This window comes from Sceloporus undulatus, chromosome 5 (genome assembly GCF_019175285.1).
Source record: "Sceloporus undulatus isolate JIND9_A2432 ecotype Alabama chromosome 5, SceUnd_v1.1, whole genome shotgun sequence".
Lineage (NCBI taxonomy): Eukaryota > Metazoa > Chordata > Lepidosauria > Squamata > Phrynosomatidae > Sceloporus > Sceloporus undulatus.
Genome location: NC_056526.1, coordinates 41,513,102 through 41,539,317, shown reverse-complemented (window position 1 = coordinate 41,539,317; position 26,216 = coordinate 41,513,102). Strand labels below are relative to the sequence as shown.

At 40.2% G+C, this 26,216-nt stretch overlaps 1 protein-coding gene across 1 annotated transcript; it reads left to right on the top strand.

Moving 5' to 3' along the window:
- Positions 1–1,599: 1,599 nt before the first annotated feature.
- ERP27 (endoplasmic reticulum protein 27) lies at positions 1,600–26,216 on the top strand. Its single transcript, XM_042469346.1, has 6 exons — positions 1,600–1,680; positions 5,802–5,939; positions 15,209–15,325; positions 20,905–21,030; positions 21,683–21,880; positions 25,754–26,216. Exons 2-6 carry the CDS (start codon positions 5,838–5,840, stop codon positions 25,799–25,801), a joined length of 591 nt encoding a protein of 196 aa, XP_042325280.1. The 5' UTR covers positions 1,600–1,680; positions 5,802–5,837; the 3' UTR covers positions 25,802–26,216.

Sequence of the window (26,216 nt, the reverse complement as noted above, 5' to 3'; positions counted from 1 at the left end):
ATGTTTGTATTTGTGTAGCACAGCTGCTTTGCTAACAAAGAAGTGAATATATAGCATGCAACACTGAAGGAGCTTAGAACGTTACTCATTTCTTATCTCAGAGGAAGTCTGTTTGACTGTTCTCAGGTGTTTTGCTCCCACAGCTTTAGGGGGTTGCCTCACCTAATTAAACAGAATCTGTTTAAGCTGCCTGTCTATGCAAAGTGCACAGCCTGACACGAGGCAAGAAAAGAAACCATGGAAATGAAAACTTCCATCTTGAAGGATTTTACTGTATTCCTTCTCAATTTTGTGCTTCTTGTTGTACATGCTGAGAAGTTTCCTACATCGGAAGGTAAGAAAGCAATATTTTGAAGTCCAAGCAAAAAGGTGGCAAGTAGTCCTGGAAACCATATGGATCATCAGGACATAGAAAAGGAAGGTTCTAGATGATAACATGTCATATAGTTACTCTCAATAATGAGGAATATGCACACTGTCCCTGGGTGGCACAGAGTCACCCCCTTCCATAAGGAGGCCCTATCATGGGGATAAGTCACTTTCAACAGTGTGGACTGATGGGATCAGTGTGGATCAAATTACTATTTATTCTAAAAATCCCAACTACTGTTTATTATGGAAGGACTAAAACAGTGTTTCTAATTTCATAATAACGAGAGTGCGAGCACTAAGTATTTTGGGGTTGGGGAGAGGAGAGGATTAGGTTAGGTTAGGGGAATCATAGTACAGTCAGCCCTCTGTATCCACAGATTTTTTTATCCACCCATGGGTTTTGTTATCCATGGGGGATCTTGGAACCAAATCCTAGTGGATACGAAGGGCCCACTGTATTGTTTCTTCTGCCTCTTCCATTGTAAAGAACGATACACAAAGTGTAATGGCCCTCCCACACTAGTGCTATGATTCCACCAGGGTTCCATCCTATGGAATTCTGAGGTTTGCAGTTTAGGGAAGGGGATTTACAATTCTCAGCCAGAGTGCTCTAGTTTCTCATCAAACTATAAACCCCAGGATTCCATAGGACTCAGTCATGGCTTTTAGAGTGGAATCATAGTGCTATAATTGTGTAGTGTGGAAGAGTTTTAAAACAAAATAAAATGCAACTAACTGCATTAAAAATGTGACATTTGTTAAAATATAACAATCATGTTTCAGGCAAGGAAGCTTAAATCTGTCCAGTTAGCCTTGTAAAACAATTTATTCCTTAGAAGCCTGATTAATAAGAAGACTTATTAAGTCAGGGACAGCATTTGCTTTTTCAAGAGACGCTGACATCTTTTTACAGGATTTTAAAGTAAGTAACTTCAAAAGAGCTGCTCATGTTCCAGCAGATCTTGCTTCAGGACAAGGTCTTGGCTATAAGTATGGTGACAGATGGAGTAAGGAACGACCTTCTCCCAAATGTCTCTGGCATTAAACTAAACAAAGACAAATGTGCAAAAATACAAATTGCCCAACACCTGAAAGAGATGCTAACTGAAAATTCAAAACAAAGGTGGAATGTTGTTATGGCTGTGAGTTTATGCAGAAATTCTCCTTTGAAAAGATGGTGACCATGTTCCTTTCTCCAATTCTGTAGGCACTGTCAAAGATCTGAGGAAACCAGTGCTTCTGGAGGATGTTGCAGCCACTGAAGCATTTATCAGTGCTGCTGAGGTGGTGGTTGTTGGATTCTTTAAGGTCTGTTGAGAGTTTTCAGTTGTAGTAAAATACTCAAAAGTTTACATCAGGCTGCCCTTTCATATCAAATATTCTGGCATAATGGGAAAGATAGCGTAACCAATCCTAATTTCTAGCTACAGCAAATATTACTTCCTTGGTGCAAGGAGTAGACTTTTAGTAATGTATGACAGGTGAAACTGGAGTACAGCTCAGTGTCTTAATGCTATCTTCTTCCAGAAAGAGAATGCACGTGTGCACAGCAACACACTCTCAGCTCTAAAATACATGTATGACAAAACTGATCCATGCCCAATAATCTAGAATACATGTTTAAATTGATCTAGTTCTTTTCATTATTTTCTGAAGTCTGTTTCTGACCCTCAGGGCCAGTATCCGGCAGTGCTTGATATTATTAAACAGCTGATAGGGACAAATGCCTGTCTTTAGTTTCCCTGATTGGGTAGTTACACAAGCAGCCATTACTAAATCTGCCACCATTGCAACATCTGCCCAGTGTTCTAGAGGACCTGACATATTGTTGCTGTGGGGTATTCTGAGAGAGGTAAAATGGTAGCAACCCAGAGTACTGCCATCACTTGGTAAGCCTGTCGGAGGAGAGTTCCACTGAAGTCTCCTTCAAGTTTGAATCAGTCCTGGTCACATATATGTGAAGGCATTCTTGGGGAGTCAGAATCATGAACAACAAAAGACTTAGTGAATGAGACTTAACATCTGATTCCTATAATCTGGGAAGTTAGAAAGAAATTTCCCTATAAGGTGATATGCATTAAGAGACTTTGCTTTTTACTGATGTTTATGGCTTTGGCAGAGTATTTTGGGACAGCCAGAGCTATTGATCTTGCAGAGTTTTGCCTACATTATCCTACTTGTGGCACACTGCGATTACAATTGTGTCAACTAATCATGTAGTGGATAGGCGGCCTTGCCAAAACATACTAGACAGACTTTGAGTCCTCTAATACTAAAGGAGATGATGAAATTAGATCAAAATGTCAAGTAATTCTGAAGGTCTTCTAACTACTACCCATAGTATGTTTATCCACACACACTTTTCCCTTGGCTGAATTGCACTACTGTCTTCAGCATTAACTAAGAGCACATTAAACAGATTAGCCATGTGATAGACAATTTAGGACAACAAAGCATGCACAGAGGGCATACTTGCTAATGCCTCTGCAGCACTGGAATAATCTCCATCAAGACGTTCACTGAAACCCTGAAAGGTTTATTCCAATACAGTAGATCCATCTTAATTGCCCAAGAATAAGCAAAGCTGATTTTCACAGTATACTTTTAAAATTATCAGCTTTCATTTTGCCATCTGTTTTTAATAAAGTTGTTCCCTGCACTGAAACCTGTTACATAATACAAGTCAGAAGTAGCCCAATGAGAAATTCAATGAATATACAGTATATTTGAGTTACAATTTGAATGTGCTTTCTGGTTCCCACTGCCTAATGTCAATGTAAAGATCCTCCCTAACAGGAGTAGATACACATAAAACTTATTTGTTTGAATCAATAAATAGAAAGGAAGATAATATAGCTAACTGCTTTTTCTTCCATTATAATAGCCTGATAATACTGAACTTAAGAAAGTGTTAAGAGTAATTGATGCTCTGCCTACTGGAGAATGCTGCCATTTGCAGCCTTGGGAAGGTCAGGCGATTAATGTCCTATACAGACTGGCCTGAAAGGCCAGCCTGTGGGTGGAGTTGGGGTGTTGCAACCAGATGCCACACGCCCTGACTCTGTCCCCAGAGCGCCATGATGTCACACACCGCTCCACATGGCACACAGCATCATGGCGCTCCTCCAGCACTGTGTCCAAACGACACAGCACTGAAGGAGCACCATATAGCCATGCCGCCGTGGCTATGACACCCTTTCAAGGGTGCAGAAAGGAGCCGCTTTTTGCGGCTCCTTTTTGTGCTCAAAAGGCCAGATCGGGGCTGCGGTGTGAAGTCGCTGCGGCTCTGATCTGGCTAGGAAAGGGGGGGGGGCATCTGTCAAGCCCCTAAAACAGTAAAGTAGGAGGAACTCCAGCTAGCTAGAGGTTAACTAACAAAATGGCTCCCTCAAAAAACAGATGGGGTGAAGAAACTATGCCCACTGTTTTTCTTCTTCTTTTACTGTTAGATTTACCATGGTGTAGATGTAGAACAATATTTTCACTTCCCTGGTTCAGAATTTATCTTGTGCTGTTCTGTGATTTTATATTTTATATTTTTAATATACTGGTAAACAATTCAGACTGGTCTTGGTTATTCAGCAATCTAAATAAGAAAATAAATACAATTGTTTGATAATGGAGGCTGCAGGCTGTGCATGCATGCACTCTCTCATATACATTTCTTAACTTAACCAATAAAACTAGTTTAGAATTTTTGATCAATAGACAGTAGATCAATAGTCCAGTGACATCTGGGGGCTGCATGATTCCTTTCAACTAGGCTAGTTCATGACGTTTTTCTGCCTGAGATGGAAGTGCAAATGGTTTTCTGCCTGCCCACCTACTCAACCTTGTCAAGCTGCATAATATCCAAAACTGGTCAAGTTGTTTTGCCCCTTGTGGTGCAACCAACATACAAAGCCTTGGCCTCCTTGGGAGTAAAAAATACAATGCTAAAACAACTGAAAAGAAAGAAATTGCTGTCATTTCTTTCTGACCCTTCTGATCCTGAATACCAACAACCTTAGACAGCTTGTCACACACTTCCCAATGGTATGACCAGCTTTGCCTGGACTTTCAACTGTGATAAATAAGTATTTCAAAGCTGTTTCTCAGCTTTTGTATTTTGTTTTCTTTCCATGGAACAGTGGCTCACAAAGAACAAGGCCCCCGAAGAAACCTGTAAGAGGACAAATAGCCACCAGATGTCAGCATTCTTCCCCTAAATGCTGGCTCAGAGTGAAAAGCCTGCAGAAAACCTGAGCGATCTCTCCAGCCCAGTGTTTTCTAAATATTTGTCCTCCAGGTATTTTGGAGTGCAGTGCCCAGATACCACAGCCAACTTGGCCAACAATCATGAATTTTGAGAGCTGAAGTCCAAAACAACTGAAGGACCAAAATTTGGGAACCACACTGTTCCCGTCTACAGAGCAGGAGTGGGCACATTGGGGAAGAAGACAAAATATATTGCAAATTGGCAATATGGGTAGATTTTTTTCATGGGGGTGACACCATGCATTACAACACATGTGAGACCAACCCTAGCAACACTACTGATGTATATTCTCATGTATAAGTCTAGAAATTTTAGTAAATGCCTGGGCAGAGAAATAGTGGCAGTGGCAGCTCCTTGGTACTTCCCCTCAAAGGAGCACAAAGCAAAATTAGGCTTTGAAGGCTTTGAATCAGACATTTGTGTATTTTTGAAAGCTTTTCTGGGGTAAAATAGGGCAAAGTTATCACATTAAAGTTAAAGGCTATAATCACTGTTAATACAGTTGCCATTTTCTTTTCTTTGTTTTTTCATCCTTTTTGGCATGTTTTGGCATGCTACCATTTACTGTAGTTCCCTCCACATTCATCCAGCCTTTAGGGTGAGCACAATCAGTTATTCCTGTTAGAATTTTGTCAGTTCTTTGGCATCGTTTCCTTTGCTTCATCTTTTATGTCCTTTGTTAGATGCTTCTAAATATTACTCTTTACTTATCCATGGGTCATACCAAAATCCATAATTTTGGTCCCAGAACTTGTCCTCAATTTATACATGAAGTTAACTTATAACTGAGTATATACAGTATAGTATGTTTGTTTCACTTGGCTCATGGCATGGTTGCTTAAAGGAGGGTCTATTTGAGAGCCACAATTTGATGTAATCACTCATGTTAAATCTCTGAACTGACAGTCCGTTCACTGAAGAGTAGGCAAGTAAAACATTTAATAGCAAAAGATGAACATTGTCTCATGATCTGTGGGAGACCTACTTTTTTTTTCCAGCCAGAATTTTTCCCAGGCTCTAGTTGAGTGTTTTCAGAATATTTGCTGATTTCTAGAATTGTTTGGGGAAAGGCATGAATGTTACAATGATTTACAGAGAGTGCAAATTTGCAGTGTTGTATACATGGTCTAAATTGTTTGCTGTTCCATTTCTCCTTCTCCAATCTTTTTAGGATTCGGAGCGACCAGAAGTTACAGAATTCCTCATCATGGTACAAAATATGCCAGAAGTGCCATTTGGGATCTCAAACAGCTCTAAAGTGCTTTCTTATTATAATGTCACAAGAAACACCATCTCACTCTTCCGTGTGGTAGGTGTTTTGGCTTGTTTCTACTTCTGCTAACAACAAGAATGTCCTACAGGTGTTAATAGTATAAACTGGATTTATAGTGGAATGTATGATGTATTATTTACCCTCTAATAAATACAGGGAGATATATTTCTCAAAGCAGCAGGAACAGGCCTGGAATATTTTATATTTTGTAGCCCAATGAAATTGGTTCACTTTATATTAAAAGAGAACAGAGTTCTCCCCATTCCCCTGACTATGCTAGTGTTTGAAGACAAATGGAATATTTTGGGATGACTTTAATTTTGCCAAAAGAGAGATGGAATTAATCCTAATTAATATGTGGCCAATAACAATTTTTGTAGATTTTAGCAAGTCATGTAGAACTTCCTTTTAAGTTTTAAAAGGGGATCATGACAGCTGCCTTGTGATAATTTCTAGAGTCTCTGCATAACACTGGCTCACACTATGTGAGCAAGTGTTGTTCTGCATAAGCTTTATTGGACTTGAGCCCAATTCATGAGATGTAAGGAGTGTTGCCTCAGCTTGCAGATTATTCATAGACATGCCTGGGTGGGTGGATGAGAAGGTGGGGATATAATCAGTGAGGTTAAATGGAATTGAAATTCAAAAAATACAAATGCTCTGTGTGTGTTTAACATCAGTGAGCACTCAAGCATGTATTCCAGTTCCTATAATCCAGGGATGGGAATCACATAGCTCTTCAGTTGGACTGCAGCTTCCAAACTTTCTTATAATTTTCTCCACTACTTAGGACTTGTGGGACTTGCAGTCCAACAACATCTGGAGGCCTACACATTTCACATCTTGATTTTAAATTATCAACTAGAGCCACATATGACTTAACAAAGCCTGGGAAAACAACTTTGTAAAGACTACAACTTCCAGAATCCCCAGGTGCCATAATAAATTTGTATTAGAGAGATTTCCCTGCCTTTATTTCTCCTTTTGCTTTGTCCCAGCCTCTCTGCCCTTTCTGCCACTAGTCAAATTGACCAAGGCTGCTTTGAAAGCTGGTAATGGTTAAGGGCAAAATGCATGATCACAACTCTTCCCTGAATTTAGCAACAGATATCATAACTCTCCTCTGGGCTTCTAGGATATCAATATTTATTTTGTAACCCACGCCTCCACTGTCCAGGCCTCCAGAGGTCTGGGCCCTGGGGATTTTGTACCTTCTGCTCCTCAACCTGACTGTGTATTTTCTTGCTGATTTTCAATTTCAACAACTTTTGATCTGTGTTATGCAGCTAGAAAAAAAAGTAAACCTGCAAATTAGCAATAGTCAGCAAGATATCCCCCCACTCCCACATGAGAGGTGGAAAAGCTAACAATGCTCTTATTTACTCCCTGGCCAAGGTGAGAGAAGGAATGGAGGAGGTGTACAAACACAGCCCCCCAGCTAACCTAACATAGCACTTCACATAAGTACACAGGAAACTCCTCAGGATACTTTGCGTAGGTATAACTGCTAGCAATTTCCTTGGCTAGTTAGTATCCTGAACTGACTGTCTAGCTATGTCCCTTTGTCAGCTCAGGCCATCACAGAATATGGTAGGCTGACCAAGAAGTCTCAGTGTAGATTCATTGAACATTCCTGTAGTGAAGTGAACATACTTGTTTGTGGCCTAGATAGCTTGTGCCATATAGAGATGTAGGGTAAAGAGACATTCCTGTCTTAATTCTTAGGCTGTGGTGGCTTCTGGTTTAGAATTATGGCGCAACCAGTGACATCTTGTCCTCCCATGTCATTGGGACATTGAATCCATTCCATCTATTTTAAAAAGTTATTCAAGTTGCTAAATCTATTTAGGAATGTGGTTCAGCCCCCTTGGAAAGATATTTTAAAGCCTGGTTTCAAATCTTGGTTGGATTCACCACTCCACTGACAAGGGAGTCACTAGATGCCAGTGGGGACATCATGATCTCTTTCTTAATCCAATAGGTAGGTAATTCTCTAAGATGAATCAGCCACTGGGAAAGGAAGATATGCCTGGGAAATATTAGAGGAAAGACAATACTTTACAGTGGCAAAAGCATAACAGAGGCCACATTCCCACTATGATTTAAAGCGAATTGCTGATCGGGTTGTATGACTGTCGTTCCCATTTGAAAACCTACTTTGATCAGTTTCAATCACTATGAAGTGAGGCAAATGCAAAAAAACCACTCTTTCCAGACACTAGTTCTTTGGCGGTTCTTTTGGAAAATATATCAGTTCCAAAGCATGTTTAACAAGTGGGAATGATGGATCTGAATCACATCACTCTGGAGGGGTTGGAGTAATGGCAGAGAGGTGTTTACCATCCCTCCTCAGTTTTTGGTAGATCCACCATCCCACCCACTCCTTAGCGCTGCCTTTGTGCTTGTAATGTGAACTATGGGTGCATGTTTTTTTTTTAAATGATGATTCTATTCATTGATTTTGCAACTGCTTGCAATTATTCAGACGGCAAGCCAGGCGATTGGGCTGACAGCAGCTCAGTGAGGCAAGTAGTTGAATCAAACCTTTCATATACATATACATATACATATAGTTCCCAAGCCAGGCTGCCACTTATGTTACCAATGATTGACATGCATTTTGAAATGGCACAAACTAGTGGGGATGACAATTGTGCCAAAAAAAAGAAGCACTTACAAGGGGATAATGAAAGGATCCGCTTTCATAGTGGGAATTATGGATCTTTTGGATTCAGTTCACTGACACAGAGCAAAGGCAAATTGCAAACCAGTTTAAATGTAAGTGAGAATGGGGCCAGAGGATGACATCCAAATGCAGAATGGGACACTCCCCTGCTGACTGAAATTACTAGTACAACAAAGATTCTGGATGCTGTGCACCTACATCAAAGAAGGTACTGAAGCAAAGTTTTTCAGCTGAAAGGGCCAAATTCAATTTCAGAGAAATGTTAATGGACAACATTCCAGTGTTGGGTGAAGCTAAAGGCAAAAGGATGTGGCCAATAAATAAATAAACAATTAAGTAAGCTTTTACAATCAGTAACTAAGGTCCAAAACACACTGTAAAATAATCCAGTTTGAGGCTGCTTTAACTGCCCTGACCCTATGCTAGGGAATTCTGGTAACTAGTTTTGTGAGACATTTAGTTGTCTCTGTCCAAGAGCTTTGGTGCCACAATAATCTACAATTTCCAGGATTCACTAGCAATAGCAGCTTCATTTATATATCACTTCATAACCCCTAAGCAGTCTCTAAGCAGTTTGCAACTGTAAGCTAATTGCCCCCAACAAGCTGGGTACTCATTTTAGCAACCTCGGAAGGATGCCAGGCTATGTTGACCCTGAGCCCCTGGTTGGGATTGAACTCACAACCCTGTGGTTTGTGAGTGAGTGGTTGCAGTACAGGCATGGCCCTTGTGGCCTCTTCCAACTCTATGATTCTATGATTTAACCACTGCACCACCAGGGTTCCATGATGAAGTCCAAAATCTCTTTAAAAGGCACAGTTTGGGGACCATTGAGTTAAAGGGACCTGAAATACAAAAGGTGTTTGCTCACTTACCACCCTTGCATATTTCTAATAATATGCTACTTAAACCAACACTCCATGCATGTGATGAATTGAGGCGCACACCACAGAAGCTCATGACAAATAAACATTGTTACTCAAGTGTCACAAGGCCTTTGTTGTTTTTGCTTCAATAGACAAGCATAAATGTCCCCCTTGAAACTATCTAAATGACTATCGGATATTAATGACTGATGATATTTGACACAATTAATGTCATGGCATGAAACTACTTGCTGAAGGTATACTTCAGGGGTAGGAACCATGTGGTCCTCCAGACACTGCTATACTGCAACTGCCAGCATTCTTTTCCCTTGGCTCTGCTAGATAGCCAAGGGAGCTGCAGCCCATCAACATCAACAGAGTGGCTTCTTTTTGAGCTGCAGAAAGTACACCATAGCCACTGTCGCCGCAGTTGTTCCATGGCTCTTTGGCACAGCACATTTATACTTTGCACCAAAGATGGGGTGTGATGCCACCCAACATACAGTGGGGTGTGTCAGCATGGGGGTGGACACCATGCAATTGCCACACCCCCACTTTGTCCTCATGGCGACGTTTCTTGTCAGCTTGTTGAGGATCAAAGTCTACTTCCTCAAATGCATATCTGTATACTGTACATCTTGGTTAGACAGTGCAACTTTGTTATGTCTCTATCCGGGATTTTCAAAGAGTGTGAAATAACTTTAAAAGCTGGGAAGGTGTTGGGAAAGCCACAGATTCACTTTCCTTCGCATGTATAAAGTATAAAGAGATTTGGAAAGTATACTAACAGATGACTCACCATTTATTCAATAACATCATATGTAATTTCAACAGGTGCAATAAATGGAAACCAGATTTAACTGGCCAATTTCTACTTAGTCATAATCTTTTTTCTTCCAAAACCCCTGTGCCTCAATTCCACAGTCTGAGGGAAATTATACAGAATTATATGACTGCCCGGAAAGCTCTCCCCCTGGATCCACTCTTCTTGATTTTTATTTCCCTTTGGTTGACTATTTATGGATGATAAACAAATGAGTGCAGCCGTAATTAAACTGTGTTGACAGGTTATATATACAGATTGGCAGTCAGTTGTGTTGCAAAAAGATTAAGAAGAATAAATATAGCAGGGCTTTAATTTCCCCTGAATTAAAAGTGAAAAGTGTGGGCTAGAGGAAGGGGAAATTGAGGTAGGAACTTGGAACAAATAGTTCTAGAGTTATGAAGGCACACAAGGCAAATAAAATGATTGCAATATTTCAGATATAAAATAACACCTTCATCATTCTTTGGACAGAAGACCAATAATACACAGGTTAGAGGAGCTGTTGGCATCAATGACTGAAAGGTTGGGCAGAATTCTCAGATAATTAAGATTGCAATGCTATGCATGATGACACAGACGTAAGTCCTCTGTGTTCAGCAGCGCTTACTCCCAGGAAGATGCACATAGAATTATGGCCTTAAAGGGAGATGTAAAGGAATGGCACTCAGTTGGCCCCTATCCATCAAAATACATATGCATAGAGCATTGCTTTCAATGGGGTTACCTTCATTTTTCATAACAGAGTAGCACATGATTCTCAGATGATTTTATATTGAACGTCTCCCATCCCAAATAAGCCTAACAAAGGTTATGTCTGCATGGATACATTATATTATGGGTAAGGAATGCATGCCTCCAATCTGGTTCTTCTGACCCTTGGGGCTTCCCCACATGGCCACCCCCTTTCCCAAGATACAATGGCTTGGTGGTTTCCCAGCTTTGGTATGTTTTTTCTTAATCCTACAAGATTTAAATGCCTATCTAAGGGGCCTATTTACTGACACCCCCCTACCAAAAAAAGCTAAAATAAGCGAGTAATTTGAGCCTTGCTGGTCTACCATTGTCTGTGCTCACCATTGGAATCCTGCCCTCTGAAACATCCCTCTGTGATTAATTCAAGTCTGTATATTGTCTACCCTTGCCTTAGGTCTATGTTGCCTGCTTGTGTACCATTTTCCTAACAGATTTCTATTTGTCATTGGATGAATTTCAACATAGTGCAATTTTGGCATCCACTCCGGTATTGTGAATGGTGGGATAATCCCCATGTTAACACACTAATACAGTGCGCCTGTGTTTTACGTGGGCGCACCATATGTGGCTTTCAGCATCCACTGAAAGTCGCACCGGAAGAAGTAATGGGACATGTGCCCATGGTGTACGCACGCTATTGCACGCCACAGGCGTGAGCCCCATTACTTCCAATGGGGTTCCAGCACATGCGGAATTCCCCTTATGTGGATCCCCACGTAAGGGGAGGGTGGACTGTAATTTCTGTCTTTGAAAGGAAAGCCTCTCTGCACATGTTTAGAAATATTGTAAAAATAATAATGTGTTTTTGCTTCCTTAGTGGTGGCATTCTGTATGTCATCAGAGATCTTCAGTTTTAGGTGCAATAATATTTGTAATAAGAAAATGCAAAACTATTATTGGGTTCTGGTCCAATCCAGAAGGTCTGGATATGTTACTGCTTTTCCCTAAGCAATTTCCTTGAGGAGATCTGTCTCAAACTTAGTAAGGTACTCAGTGTGTATGTGTGTTGACTCTTTAGCACAGAAGTTTCCTTATGTTATGGCAAAATATGCAAAGCATCAGACTCTGGTTAATCTCTGTTTTACAGAAGTCTGTTGTCTGTTCCAGCCCCTGTGAGAACTGTTTCCACTAACTTTGGTGGTCCCTGAAACGGTCCCAGGGGATTATGTGCTCTGGCTCATAAATTTAATCCTAGTTTAACATTTCATTTTTTCCATGGAGCTGTTCTTGTTTTGCTTCCAAGCTGGTGAGAGACGAATCAGTCCTCTAGCCTTCCTCCACTGTGACCTGAGGTACATTTGAGGCAGAAATCAGCACTGGAGACTACATATGGCAAGGGTGGGCAAACTGTGATCGCCCAAATGTTTGATGACTGCCACTCCCATCATCCATAATCAGCATTGATAGTGATGAGTGATGAAGGGAGTTCAAGTCCAACAACATTTGAAAGACTACAGTTGCTAATCCCTGATGTGTGGGAAAGAGAACTGGGGTAGACCTATGTTGGGGGGGTGGGGGAGTGGGACCATCCAACCATTTTGAGTTCTCTATGCATGTGTATTTCCTGTGTTCCATAAATTTAGTCCACTCTTTCCAAACTGACATCCTCCAGCTGTGTGACACCATTCTGGAGATGCTGTTGTTTGTAGTCAGCACATCCAAAGGGTGCCAGATTGGAGAAAGCTGGTCTTGGCCGTGCTTCTGAGAATCAGTTTGATGTTTTAACTAACAACTAATTGTGCCACTGGGACTCTGTTGTAACCTTTTTGATACCTTTCTTTCCACCTTTTAAGAAGACTATCAAGAAGATAGATTCAGCAAGAAGATGGCAGGAGGCAATCTGTTCCCCAAAGTGTTGTTTCTGGAGCCTGAATATATATATATATTTTCTTGATCTGCTGGGGGAAAAAAATCCTCTATTTATTGGAGAGCTTTCTTGCTTGCACAATGTTTCCAGGAAATTCACATACGCTTGTGCCAATGTTTATTAGGTTTAGAAGTAATGAAATAAGCAGATGAATACTTTTAAAAATGGGAAAGATTTAGATTGGTTAAGACACTCTTCCCAGAGGGCACACAATAGTTATCACCTAATCCTTCTTGTCTTTAGGATCCACAGCACTATATTGCACATGATCAGAGGTGTCACTGGGGTGGGTGAGCCACACTAGGTGACAGGTGTGTGTGACACCATTGGTCCCTAAACAATTGCCTTTTGCCAGAAATGAGTTGTGGTATTTGCTTGTGTCCCTTTAAAATGCTGGAGATGGTGTGAGTGGAGTGAGGTTCAGTGGAAGGAGAAAGGAGAGCTCTCAGATTTTTTTTTTAATTTAAACTTTAAAATGTAACATTTTAACATTTAAGTTTAAAAAGATTTAAATTCTTTTAATTTTTTCTTTAACAACATCACATCTTACCAAATTTTTACTTTACTATGTACATGTAAATACATTTAATCTGTGCGTATGATATTGTAATTTAAAAGTATATTTTCAGTTTTGCTAGTTGTTTATGTCACAACTATTGCCATTACATTCAGTGATATTTGGGAACTGTGATTTATGAGTAACACTAGTACAAAAACACAGTATTAAGGATTCTGTATTTTATGGTATGGGAGGAGGTCAAAGGGTGCATGGCACCATGAGTTACTACACTGGGTGATGCCAACCCTAATTTTAATTAGATTTTAATTAGGTTATTTAAATTGTTTTTTTAAAAAAATGTTTTGATGTGATTTTATATTGTGAGCTGCCTTGGGTCCCTTTTTTGGGAGAAAAGTGGCATTATAAATACCCTTTTTTGAAATCTGTAAAATTTTCTGTTATGCCTTTCAGTTGGGCAAAATGGGCAAAGGAAACAGCTATTTCAAGATGTGGAGTAGTGCACAGCCTCATGATGCCCTGGGGGTGGAGTCAGGGCATGCATCGTCAGGATGCTGCACCCTGACTCCATCCACAGGCCAGCCTTTCAGTCCAGTCTGTATAGGGCCTCAGTCTTTATTCTCCCATTCTTAGACATATAGGTCAGGCCAAAAGAAAGAGGTAGGTTACGCTAGCAGAGTAGACATTCTGATATGTGGCAGCACATGTGAATACACTTGTCCCTCCATATTCACTAGGGTTAGGGACACAAGACCCCCGTGAATGTGGAAAAACTGCAAATAACAAAAACACCATGTTTTTACCTGGGAGGACACCTCTCCAGGAATCTCTAGGTCTTCCAGTGCAACTCTGTGGTCAACGTCCAAAAAACACTGACCATAGAATTGCACTGGAGGAGCTACAAGTGCCTAGCAGAGTATTCTCTCTAAGAATCTCTAGGTCTTTCGGTGCAATTTTTGGTTAAAGTTGACTATAGAGTTGCACTAGAGGATCTAGATATTTCTAGAAGAACATATTAATCAAATCCATGAATAACCAAAGCCGCAAATAACAAAGCCGCAAATATGGAGGGATGAGTGTACATAAAAGCCAGTGTTAAGGGTTTGTGCAAGGATCTAGTTTTTTTTTTTAAAAACTGTATCGCTGAATTGATTTTCTGAAACTGTAAATGCATGTTTTCCTTACTACAAGTAACCACAGTAGTGTTTCCTGTTCTATAGTCATACTCTCACTCTGCTGTACTCTGCTATCATAAATACCAAATATGCTAATATGCATGTGGGGGATGGTAAATAACTTTTGACAGCACTTTCCTGCAGAGACACTCTGGTTCAGTGGTACATGGGAACCTAATTTGTGCAGGAGGAGTGCGCTTCAGAAACTTGTAGTGTAATTAGGGTTTATATCTTCAAGAAAGTGTTTATGTGATATAAATAATAATGTGGTATAGTGGTTAAACAAGAATGAGAGTTGGAAGGTTCATGTTCTAGTCTCATTGTAACCATGAAACTTACTGATTAACCTTGGGCTAGTTATTTTTTACAAGACTGTCATTAAGATACAATGAGGTTGTGGTAAAGAACAATAATATATGGTATCTTGAATTCATCTGAGGCAAGATGGATTATAAATGATGATGGTACTGATAATGGTGATGGTGATATAAGTGTAAACAGTGTGTTGGGCCCAGAAGAGTTTTCCTTCTTCAATGAATTACTTTATTGTTCTGAGTGTTGTAGGGGGGCAATGACTAAAGAGCAACAACAGTGAGACTATTTGCTTTACTTCAGGTAGATAACAAAAGGCAAGATTTGGAAATTGGAGATGCTGAAGGACTTGATGCCAACAAGCTGAGTCGCTTTATCCGGGTCAATGAACTCCGTTGGGTGACCAAGTACAATCCTATGGTAACAAAGGACATTTCTAAAGTCTACTGGGGTTGGGGCTGCCAGTGCATTTGATTTCTGAGTTCACACTTTCAATTTGAGAGTGCAAAGCCCACAAACATAGAATTAATGTATCTATCAGATGATAACCTGCTTACTTAACATTCAAGTAAATCTTCTGACTGTGGGGCAAAAATACAGCATCTACTCAAACAATACATTATCTGTTTACATATAAGGTTAGTTTACGTGCATCCTGACAGGAAAAAAAAGCCTGCCTGGAAGTTGAAATACTCAGCGGACGCCTTGTTGCATGTCCCAATGAGGTTAAGGTTGTTATGCACACATGACAGGTATTTCTTGGTAGCAGCACCTTGATTATGGACCTCCTTGCCAAAAAAAAAGTATAGTGGTTCCATCTGTTTTGAGCTTCTCCTAGGCAGCTAAAACACTGCTGTTCTACATAGCCTTTGATGTAGGAAACTGCTGTTTTAATTATTTCATTTTAGAAGTATAGTTTAAGATTGGTTTCAGATTGTTTAAAAAGATTTTTAATGAGTTTTTAATGTGTTTTAAAAATGTTTCTTTGTTTTCATTTTTTATTTGTTGTGCATCACCCCAGGAGCCCTTATGGGCTGGAAGATGATATATAAAACAAAACTAAATAAATGAATTGGTTTGTTAGAATTCAAAGATATAGCCGTGTTAGACTGAAAATTCAATATGCAAAAGGATCTTATAGCACCTTTGAGACTAACTGAAAAAAAAGAAGTTGGTAGACTGAGCATTTGCAGACTTGAGCCTACTTATATGTAAATTCACCTGAAGAAGTTGGTAGCATGAGCTTTCACAGACGTGAGCCTACTTGGTCCAAACAGACTCAAAGACTACAAAAACCCATGCTACTAACTTCTTTGTTTCAGTTTAGTTTCAAAAGTGCTACAAGATCCCTTTGCATAGATCTATTAGAGATACGTTAGTTGAATCATCATGACTCTTAAGTAGGCTAGACTAGAAGGAAATACATGCTGCAGTGCAAAGGGTGACAATATTCACCAAGTCTCCATTCAGGACTAAAATTATGATGAAATTAACAGGAGTGATAAACTAAAAAGTTATACTGAATGCAGATATCATCACATGGATATTACAGTACATAGACAAGCCATGTGGCACTCTTGCACCTGACTGGTATACTGCATGGCATACTAGTGGACCTACATCATCAGCTGGAGTGACATGTTTGGTGAGAGGCAAGTAAAGCACCATGAAGTGTGATCCCTTTTAAGTTTGTCTGTTGTCCTTCCTTCCAGTTTGTGGTGTAGTCTTAAATGAGGAATGTAGAAGGCTCTTGTGTATATCTATGTTAATCCTGGAACTAAGGGAGCTGGAAGATAGAGAGATATTAGATCAGATGAGAACCCCATCTAAGCCAAATGTATCTGACTATTAACATACTTTGGCCAACTAGGCACTGTACAATCTCCCTCTATGCTTCCACTGTATAATTTCAAACAGGCAGAAAAAGCAGGTTTGTGGCACCCTTCGTAGGTCACAAATTGTATAGGCCTGTTATGGTACATATAACTGGCTGCAGGATGGCATTGTAAAAATGATTAACTTAAGCAAAAGACAAAGTTGGAGGCAGAGGACACACAATCACCTCCAAGGCGCTGGTTGAGCCCCCTCCTGTTGGGACCATGAACTACAAGCATCTAGAGGCTGTGCTCAGGATCACAATACCCATGGCATAATATTATCTTTGTTATTGTTGTCATGTGCCTTCAAGTCATTTCTGATTTATGGCAACCCTATCATGGGATTTTTTTGGCAATTTTTTTTAAAAAAATATTTTTATTTTTATTAAGATTTGTTCAGAGGTTTGCCATTGCCTTCCCCTGAGGCTGAGACCATGTGATTTGCCCAAGGTCGTGTGGCATGGTGGTTTGAGTGTTGGACTGTGACTCTTGAGACCAGGGTTCAATTCCCAGCTTGGACATGAAACTAACTGGTGATCTTGAGCAAGTCACATACTCTCAGCCTCAGAAGAAAGCAATGGCAAACCTCTTCTGAATAAATCTTGTCAAGAAAATGCCATGATAGGTTTGCCTTAGGATGGTTGCCATAGGATGGAAACTACTTGAAGGCATACAACAACAACATTGTCTTTGCCACCTCATTATTTCTATTGGTAAACCATGCCCTATGTGGCTCACATAATAATGCATGTTCATATTAACAGACAGATAACTGCCTCTTGGCTTGTTCCTCTGGGAGGAACAATTCTCTTGCTGAGATTATTTCCAATATTCATGATAGCAAGACACAGGTGATCCACAGAGCAGCAGGCAGAGAATCATCCACGTCTGTCATGAGTTAATATTTTCTGGTTAGTCTTCCATTTTTCTTACATTCCCTATTTGCTGCTTCTGCTTCTGTGGAGCAAGAAGCTCAACAGTCATAGGACTGGACCTCCCATGGTGCCAAAATCCCAGCGCTCTCAGTTTGGAAGCCTCTTGGAGAAATGTACTCACTGACCTCTTCTTGTTAATTCTGGAATCCTCTCACACTTTCCTCTTTTTCATAGAAAAACTGGCAGCATTTGACACCGAGTCAGTCTCTTGCTGTCTTTTGGTTGTGTGTGTGATCCATGGGGAGGCAGCAGGTCAGCTGCCGGCTCTCCAGGACTCTATTTGGCTTGTGGGAGCAGCTGCTGCCATTCAGGAAATGGGGGGAAGGGAAGGGGGAAGGAAACATCAGATGACAAATTATCCACCAACTGGAGCCTAAGCAAAGAAACCATGGGCAGTATCGACTGCCCCAAGGCGCTTCACAGAGATCTAGTGTGTATTGCTCACTCATCGGGCCTCCAAGTGATACATGGAGAAAATTTTGGGCCTTCTTTTTGTGTCAGTCTTCAGCGTGCTTGGCCTTGCAGCTTTTAACTCAAACACAGTTCAAAATTACATTCAGATGTTTTCCAGGCTTTTATTCTGTTTTTATAAATGATGATAACTGTAGTGTCAAGGAAGTTTACACATGTGTGAGTTCTTAGTGATTCTTCAGCGTTAATGCCTTCATTGTTCAGTCAGTTCCTAGGTTTCATATTTGGAACAGCCCTTTACACATCGTCCAACATTTCACAGATGAAAACTGGAACAACATCAGAGTGTGGTCAAGATGGTAACAGTTATTAACAAGGGAGATCACACAAGTCTAGAAGAGGCTGCAGCAGTTTGCTTTGCCTTGAGTCTACAGTGAAGAGTGAGATTCTGCCCCTCCTTTCCTCTGAGTGAACTGAGAGCAAACTACTTTTGCACTTTAGACTCAGTTTGCAGCAACAGAAACAAACTGATGACAAAGAGGGAAAGTGAGAAGAAGAAGAGAGAAAGAGGGACATTTTAAAAGCAGCTGAAAAGGTGGGATGGAAGAGGATTAATAGTGTCTGTCCTTGCCAAATTGCAATTACTCTTAAAATTTATGACTATAACAAAATCATATATCTTTTCAAAAGAACCAATGAAATGTAAAATTTCATTTATAATTAAAATGTACAAATACAGTGAACCTGCATTATTAGGGAACAATGAAGACTGAAATCCCAGTGGGACTTACTTCCAAGCAATCAAGTAAGGATACATAAAATTTTAAGCAAATCTCAAAATAACATGACAGCAATATTTAAGACAAACACTGGGGTAAAATTAACATCATAGGTTTGTCAGTATCAAATATGGACTGCAAAAAATTGGACTGGCCCCTCCTTACTTATCAGACCTTATTTCTCCTCACCTTCCCACTAGGGCCCTCCGTTCTGGTAGTCAAGGTCTGCTATCCCAGCCCAGGATTTCCTCTGCCCCATCCCGGATTCGCCCCTTTTCACTCGCTGCCCCTCACTCCTGGAACCTTCTTCCCCCCACAAGCAAGAGCCATCATTTCTTTAACCAGCTTCAAAATGGAGTTGAAGACCATTCTGTTCAGGGCAGCGTTCCCAGGCATTGCATAATTGTCACTTGCTATTTGATGTTCTTTTGTTGCCTGTTTTATTGAATCATTTCCTATATTGCTATGTATTTTACATGTATTATCCTACTAGAGAGGCCCCTTCCCCACCACCACTCCCTTTGTGTCGTGTCTTTTTAGATTGTAAGCCTGAGGGCAGGGAACCATCCAATTAAAAAAAATGGTAGGTACAGCGCTGTGTAAATTTACAGAGCTTATAAATAAAGGTTTAATAATAATAATAATAATAATAATAATAATAATAATGTAAGGAGTATTATAAGCTGCCTTATGCTGATCTGGAGCACTGGTCCATCTAGCTCAGTTTTGTCAGCTACTAGTGGCTGATGGCTTCCATGTCAGTGAAGTGGTGAATATGTTCAAGGTTTTAGTTTAAACTTTAAAGGAGGTGTTCAAAAAGGTGCCATCCCCCATAGGTTCAGCTCCTTTAAAGTATGGACTAAAACTTGGGTTGCATTTGCTGCCCATTGACTTTGGAGCCACAAGCTACCACTGTTTTCAGGTCTGACTGGCAGTGTTTCTTCAGACTTTCAGACAACCTGAATTCTTTACTAACCCCTCCCAGAGAGCCCTAGTATTCTCTGATGGTCTTCCATCCAAGTATTAACTAGGCCTAGCCTTGCTTAGCTTACAAAACTAGAAAAGATCAGGTGCATTTAGGGTGGCAAAACAAAGTAGACTGCAAATCTGGAAGATGTTGGAGGAAACACATTTCAAAGACCAATCTTTCATATTTTTGAATTTTGAATTCCACTACTAGTTTGGGTCCTGGGTTTATTTTTTAAAATCTGACCTAAATGTTAGGTCGGTGCATGTTAGCAAAGCAATTAGCGCTAATTGCTTTGCTAACATGTGCTGAAAGTGAATGCTTTCCATTTTCATTGTGTGGGGTGGTGATGTTAACTAAGCAATGGGGGTGAAACCAAAAAGTACCCTGTTTCTTTCTCCATGAATTGGTCTCTTTCTCTTTGTGTGTGTTTAGCAGTTATGAAGAAGATTCTTGTTTTGTAGAATTATGCCTGATGGCTATTTCTTTGAACAAGGACAACAATAAAAATCCTCCATATCTGAGTAATTTCAAATTAGTGTTCTATTCTGTAGCAAGACTACAAAGATTGTGTAGCATGTGTGTAGCAATGCATACAATAAAAAGAAATAATTGGATATCAAAGTATACATTAAACAGAACAAAACACATCAAAGTCCATCTATAGTAAAGAACACTTAGCAGTGGTGTCAGCTCTAATGCATCCAAACATTTACATTACCTCTGCCTCATTCCTTCTCTACATTTTTTTTTCTCTGCATTTTCTCCCCATATTTAGTTACAAACATTAAAAATTGGAAAAATTACTGTTTTAGATCTCAGCTCCCAGAACCCCTCAGCCAGCCTGGCCACTGCACATTGTGTTTTAAGATGTAACTTTCATAAACTCTAACTTGAGGGAACAAATTCATAATTCTAAGGGCTTGATGCATAGTCTGAAATTTTCTCTAGGACTTGCTGATCCAACAGAGCCCCAAGCTTTTCATTTCATAGCCAATGTGTGTCTTCACATTTTCTAATACCTCTGCAGACTGCAATTGGCCTCTTTGAGAGTGCCATTGAGATCCACCTTCTCTTGTTCACTAACAAGTCATCTCCAATGCATGCAGAGAGGATGGACAAGTACCGTGAAGCTGCCATGCTCTTTCAAGGGAAGGTAAGTCAAAACATTCCACAGTGGTAAAGTCCATCTGCATAGCCTATGTGTATGCATCTTGTGTGTGTACCACTTAGACTCTGTATAAAACTGATGGAAACTTGAAAGCTGGAGTCTTGGGATTATGTGTGATCCAGTTCCTCTTCTATGCATTCTTTGTGCAATTTCAGCTTGTTTAAAAGGTTATGATTACTGCTGTTAATTTATACATAGAATCAGAGAATTGAAAAAGACCAAAAGGGCCATCCAGTCCAACCCCACACCATGCAGGAATACATCCCCCCCCGACAGATGGTCATCCAGACTCTGTTTAAAAACCTTCAAAGAAGGAGACTCCACCACTCTCCAAGGGAGTGTGTTTCACTGTCGGACAGCCCTTACTGTCAGGAAGTTCTTCCTAATGTTGAGGTGGAATCTCTTTTCCTGCAGTTTGAATCTATTGCTCCGTGTTCTATTATTACTATAGTATTATTACTTCCTTTGATCTAGACAGCCACCAGTCCAGGGATTATTTGGCAGCTTTCTTAGTGCTATAGTCCATGCTTTCCTTTCATCAAGGGTTATAATATTTTATTGGATTGGACCTCCTTTGATACTTGCCTGTGTGATCCTTCTGAAATACTTCTGAATCTTTGTTACCGTCTTCTTGCAGATACTTTTTATCTTGGTGGATATCCTTGCAAAGGGCAATGAACGGGTTATGTCTTATTTCCACTTGAAGAAGTCCCAGCTGCCTGCAGTGGCAGCGTACCATACTCCAGATGAGGAGCATGATGTGCTGCCCCTGGATGACATCTCGGTGGAGATTATAAAGGATTTCTGCAATGGCTTCTTACAGAGACTGCAAGAGGTGAGCATTTGGAGTCAGTTCTTAAATGACTCTTTTGCTGCCTGGTAACAGCTTTCTGCTCCATTATTATTCTCTGCTCTTTGGAAAAGTACCTGGTCTTTTACATCTGTCTGGAATACAGTCCTACTCTTGACAAAGTTAGTGTGGTTCAGACAGGGCTTGAAAACTTATTTTTAGCCACACCTAACACTGGAATGCAGCCCTGAAGTTCCCTAAATTTGGTCATCAAACTGGAAAAGGTTCCCCACCCTGCATCTATATCTTCTCTTAGATCTATTGTGTTTGGAGGCTTGAGTTCTCAGAAGTAAGACTACATGTTTTTCAGATATTTAAAAGATGCGAGCTTTATTATTCTGTAGTTTCTTCCCTGTCCAAAGCCACAAATCAACTGTTCAAACCTTCCCAGGGACACAATAGAATAACTGGTGTGAACTAACCATATCCAGTCCAGAACATTCTACGAAACCTAGGCTGGATGAAGGAATAGATTTGCTGCAAATATTACAAGATCCAGCTCAGAACCATGGTGCATATCTTTCTGGGAAAACTGCAAAGGTGTGGAGGTAGACTCCAATGTGAAACTGTTCTCTGTAAAGTTAATGTTTCACTAAATTTGAATTGCTTCTTCTGAGAAGCTGTTCAGTCTTAAAAGGTTTACAGATCCATTTTGAAAATATCCCCCAACCTGAAATTCTCAATTAAATTAAATTATGCTAATTGGACAAATGTGAATGATTATATTTAATGACTGTTTTCTTCTCTGGCATAGTTTGTTTTCACAACCTTTGAAAATGTTTGGTTCCATTCTTTTATTTTGATTTTGCGAGAGATTGGGGAAGGTTGTTTGAGACTTATGGAAAACTTGGGCGCTGTGGCGGAATATGTGCATAGGAGTTGTGGCACAGCAATTTTCCAGACCATGGGGAATGTTTGGGAACTGGCATAAGCAGAACTGGCTCATTTCCTTGACAGAAGCAGCCTTAGTAATAATGGGGCCAGGCCAGCTACTTTTGAGCACAACAAAAGGATCTGCCTTTCCACTGCAAACCACATTAGGAAGGCATTAGGCATACCCTCCAACATTTCATAGATGAAAACTGGGTCACATGTGCCCAAGCAAAATCAAAGTATGGTCAAGATAACAAAAGTTATGAATAAGGAAGAACATACAAGCTAGAAGAAGCAGTTTGCTTTTGTCTGAGCCTACTGGCAAGGACAAGGTTCTGCCCCTACATTCCCCACTTCCGAGTCAATTGTGTGTAAATTAGTTTTTCACTTTGAACTCAATTTGCAGCAACTGAAGTAAGCTGAGGACAAAGAAAGAATGTGCGAAGAGGAATTTAAAAACCAGCTGGAAAACTGAGACAACAGATGATTAATCAGGACAGTTTTAGGGCATGAGAATGGCAATGTATACATGACTTTAGGTAATAAATAAACTAAATAATAATAATAATTTGTTTTATTTATATACCGCTATTCCAAAGATCATAGCGGTGAACAGCAAGTAAACTAATTAGCAAGTAAGTTAATTTGCCCCCAACAGTCTGGGAACTAATTTTAGCGACCTCGGAAGGATGCAAGCCTGAGTCGAGCTTGGGCCCTTTTGCTGGTCTTGAACTCGCAACCTTGTGGTTTTGAGTGAATGGCTGCAGTACAGGCATTTAACCACTGCGCCACCATCTGTCCCAAGTTACACCTGGTCTTCTCCCTATGCCTTGCCAGGAATCCCCCAACTGATTTACCAGAGGCAGGACCAGAGATGGGAAACTGATTATTTGTTTGTTCGTTTAACAGCAGTTCCCAGAATCCCCCAGCTAGCATGGCCATTGACTATGGTATTCTCAGGGTTGTTGTTTAAAAAAGGTAACTTTTCCCAAGCTCTATCTAGAAACCACCATGATCTTCAAGTCTTCCACAAGCTATAATTTTCTATGGGTTTTCTGGTCTGTTTGGCCGTATTCTGGAAAACTTTATTCCCAACGTTTCGCCTGCATTTGTGGCTAGCATCTTCAGAGGGTGGTGGTACAGAAGTGTATGGTTATATATATACTTGTGTGAGCCTTGGTTGGGAGGAAGTTATTTACATGTTAATATATATGTTGGTCTGTTGTCGGAAGTAGAATGGAAAGACCTCAGGGTCGGAGGATATGCGAGGTGAATATGTGTCATTTAATTAGCAATCAATTTTCTGCAGGGGAAACCAACCTGGACATAGAATGCTATTTAAAAACACTGAATTTCTGGACCATACCAGCAACTACCAGGTCAGAATGCACAGGGAGTCCATTAAAATCCACAAACACCTGGACAACTTCAACAGGAAAGAAGAAACATTGAGAGTAAACAAAGTTTGCCTACCAGTCCTGAAGAATACCAAAATAAAGATTCAGTCCATGCAGATGAACACAACCAGAGTCAGGGGTTTTCCCCCGCAGACAATGGATTGCTACTTAAATAGACACACATATCTTCCTGCATCTCCTTCCATTCAACAACAGACCATCACACACACTTCCATGCCACCATCCTGTTAAGATGCCAGCCACGATGCAGGTGAAATGTCAAGAATAAAGTCTTCCAGTACGCAGCCAAATAGCCTGGAAAACCCACAGAAAACTATGGATGCCAGCCATGAAAGCCTTCTACTTCCTTAAGCCCTGATTGGATACAGCTTTTTAGTATTAATTGGCAAAAGATTTTCAAATATTCCTTTAATATCAGAGCATCTGTGGATTCTGCTAGGCTTTCAGCAGCTTGTATGCACATAATTGCTGATCTGAAGATGTTGAGACTTCCTAAATCTTTTGTCCAAAAAAGGAAACAACCTCCCAACCAAGTAGGAAGTGGGAAGTCTGCTTGTTTTGTTACAGGGTTTGTTCTTTGTGACTGGTCAACCAGTATTTAGCAATAGAAATGGATGATTTGAACTTGGTTTTCAAGACTGAGAGTGCTAAGTATTTGTGCTCTAAAGAGGGAGTGCCAGGCATGTCATGTGAAGACACAAAGAACATGTCATGTATCCACTTCAAGTGGAGAATTAAATTTAAAACAAATATTTGTCTTAATTAATGGAAGTAAATTCAGCATTCCAAACTGACTCGATTACCTTCTCACAGGAAGCTACTTTATAACAAATCATATCACTGGTCCATTTAGCACAGCACTGGTGGCTTATGGGTCAAGCAGAGGTATCTGTCTCAAACAGGATGAGGCACACCTCTGCTTAAACCACATTCTGCTCCATAGTTATGTATTGTCAACAACTGTCTGGCAGTGGCTTCTGGCTTCTTTCCCAGTCCCATCTGAAGATACCAGGGACTGAACCTGGGGCCTTCCATACAGACGGCATGTTACCTTGGGGTCCTTTCAAACTACACATTTATAACACTACGATTCCACTTTAAATGCCATAGATGTAAATCATATGGTATTCTGGTAGTTTGGTTAGGCAGTAGAGGAGCTCAATGGCTGACCAGTGTAAACACTTCTCCCCAAACTGAAATCCCAGGATTCCATACGATGGAACCATGGCAGTCAAAAGGGAATTATAGTGCTATAGTTGTCTGGAAGAGACTATGGTTTGTTTTAATGTGAGTAGATGTTCATATAGCTCATAATCTTGATGTTCATATAGGCTCACCTCTAAACTAAGTATTTGTATTTTGATGTCTTATATAAAGAAAGTTTGAGAGAAGCTTCCTAATGTTTTCAGGTGTCTCAGGTAAGTGATGTTGAGACAACTAAAATGGTTTAGGAAATGCAGGGAGGAAGGGTTTGGATTTCACTAGCTGCTCTTCACCCACCTTCAGCCAATCTTTCCACTAAAAATCATGATATTGACATAGTTCTCCTTGTTCTGTTTTGTTTCAGAAAAAAACCCTTAAATCAGAGGATAAGCACTTCAAAGAAGAACTGTGACTCCATTCTAAGTCAACAACAACAACAGCATGAGTCTGCTGCAGTACTATAGTTACTCTTGTTTTTGGTTGGAAAACAATCAATTACAATTCAATAGCCTGGTGATCTTGACAACCCAGAAACATGGCAGGCTATGCCAATTGAGTGGAGTACTGATTTATATATGCCATAAATCTTTCTGTTTAAAATCCCATTTTACCACTTATGTCTTTTTGGCTTTGTTCTTTATTCATTAGAACTCTGGACTCCCTTGGAAATGGTTTATTCATTCATTATTTTCTTTTTTGGGCTGAATTTATGTCCCACCTTTCTCTCAAGATGGGAAACAACGGAGTGCAGGCCAGTAGGGGGTATGGTGGTAGTCTTATTGGACTGCTTGCTAGGTATTTGGAAATTGAAATCCTCCCCCACCCTA

Coding starts and splice junctions, on each gene's coding strand:
- ERP27 (XM_042469346.1), top strand. CDS start 5,838: ATGGTACAAAATATGCCAGAAGTGCCATTTGGGATCTCAAACAGCTCT. Junction 21,031..21,682: donor CCATGCTCTTTCAAGGGAAG/GTAAGTCAAAAC, acceptor GTCTTCTTGCAG/ATACTTTTTATCTTGGTGGA. Junction 21,881..25,753: donor TCTTACAGAGACTGCAAGAG/GTGAGCATTTGG, acceptor GTTTTGTTTCAG/AAAAAAACCCTTAAATCAGA.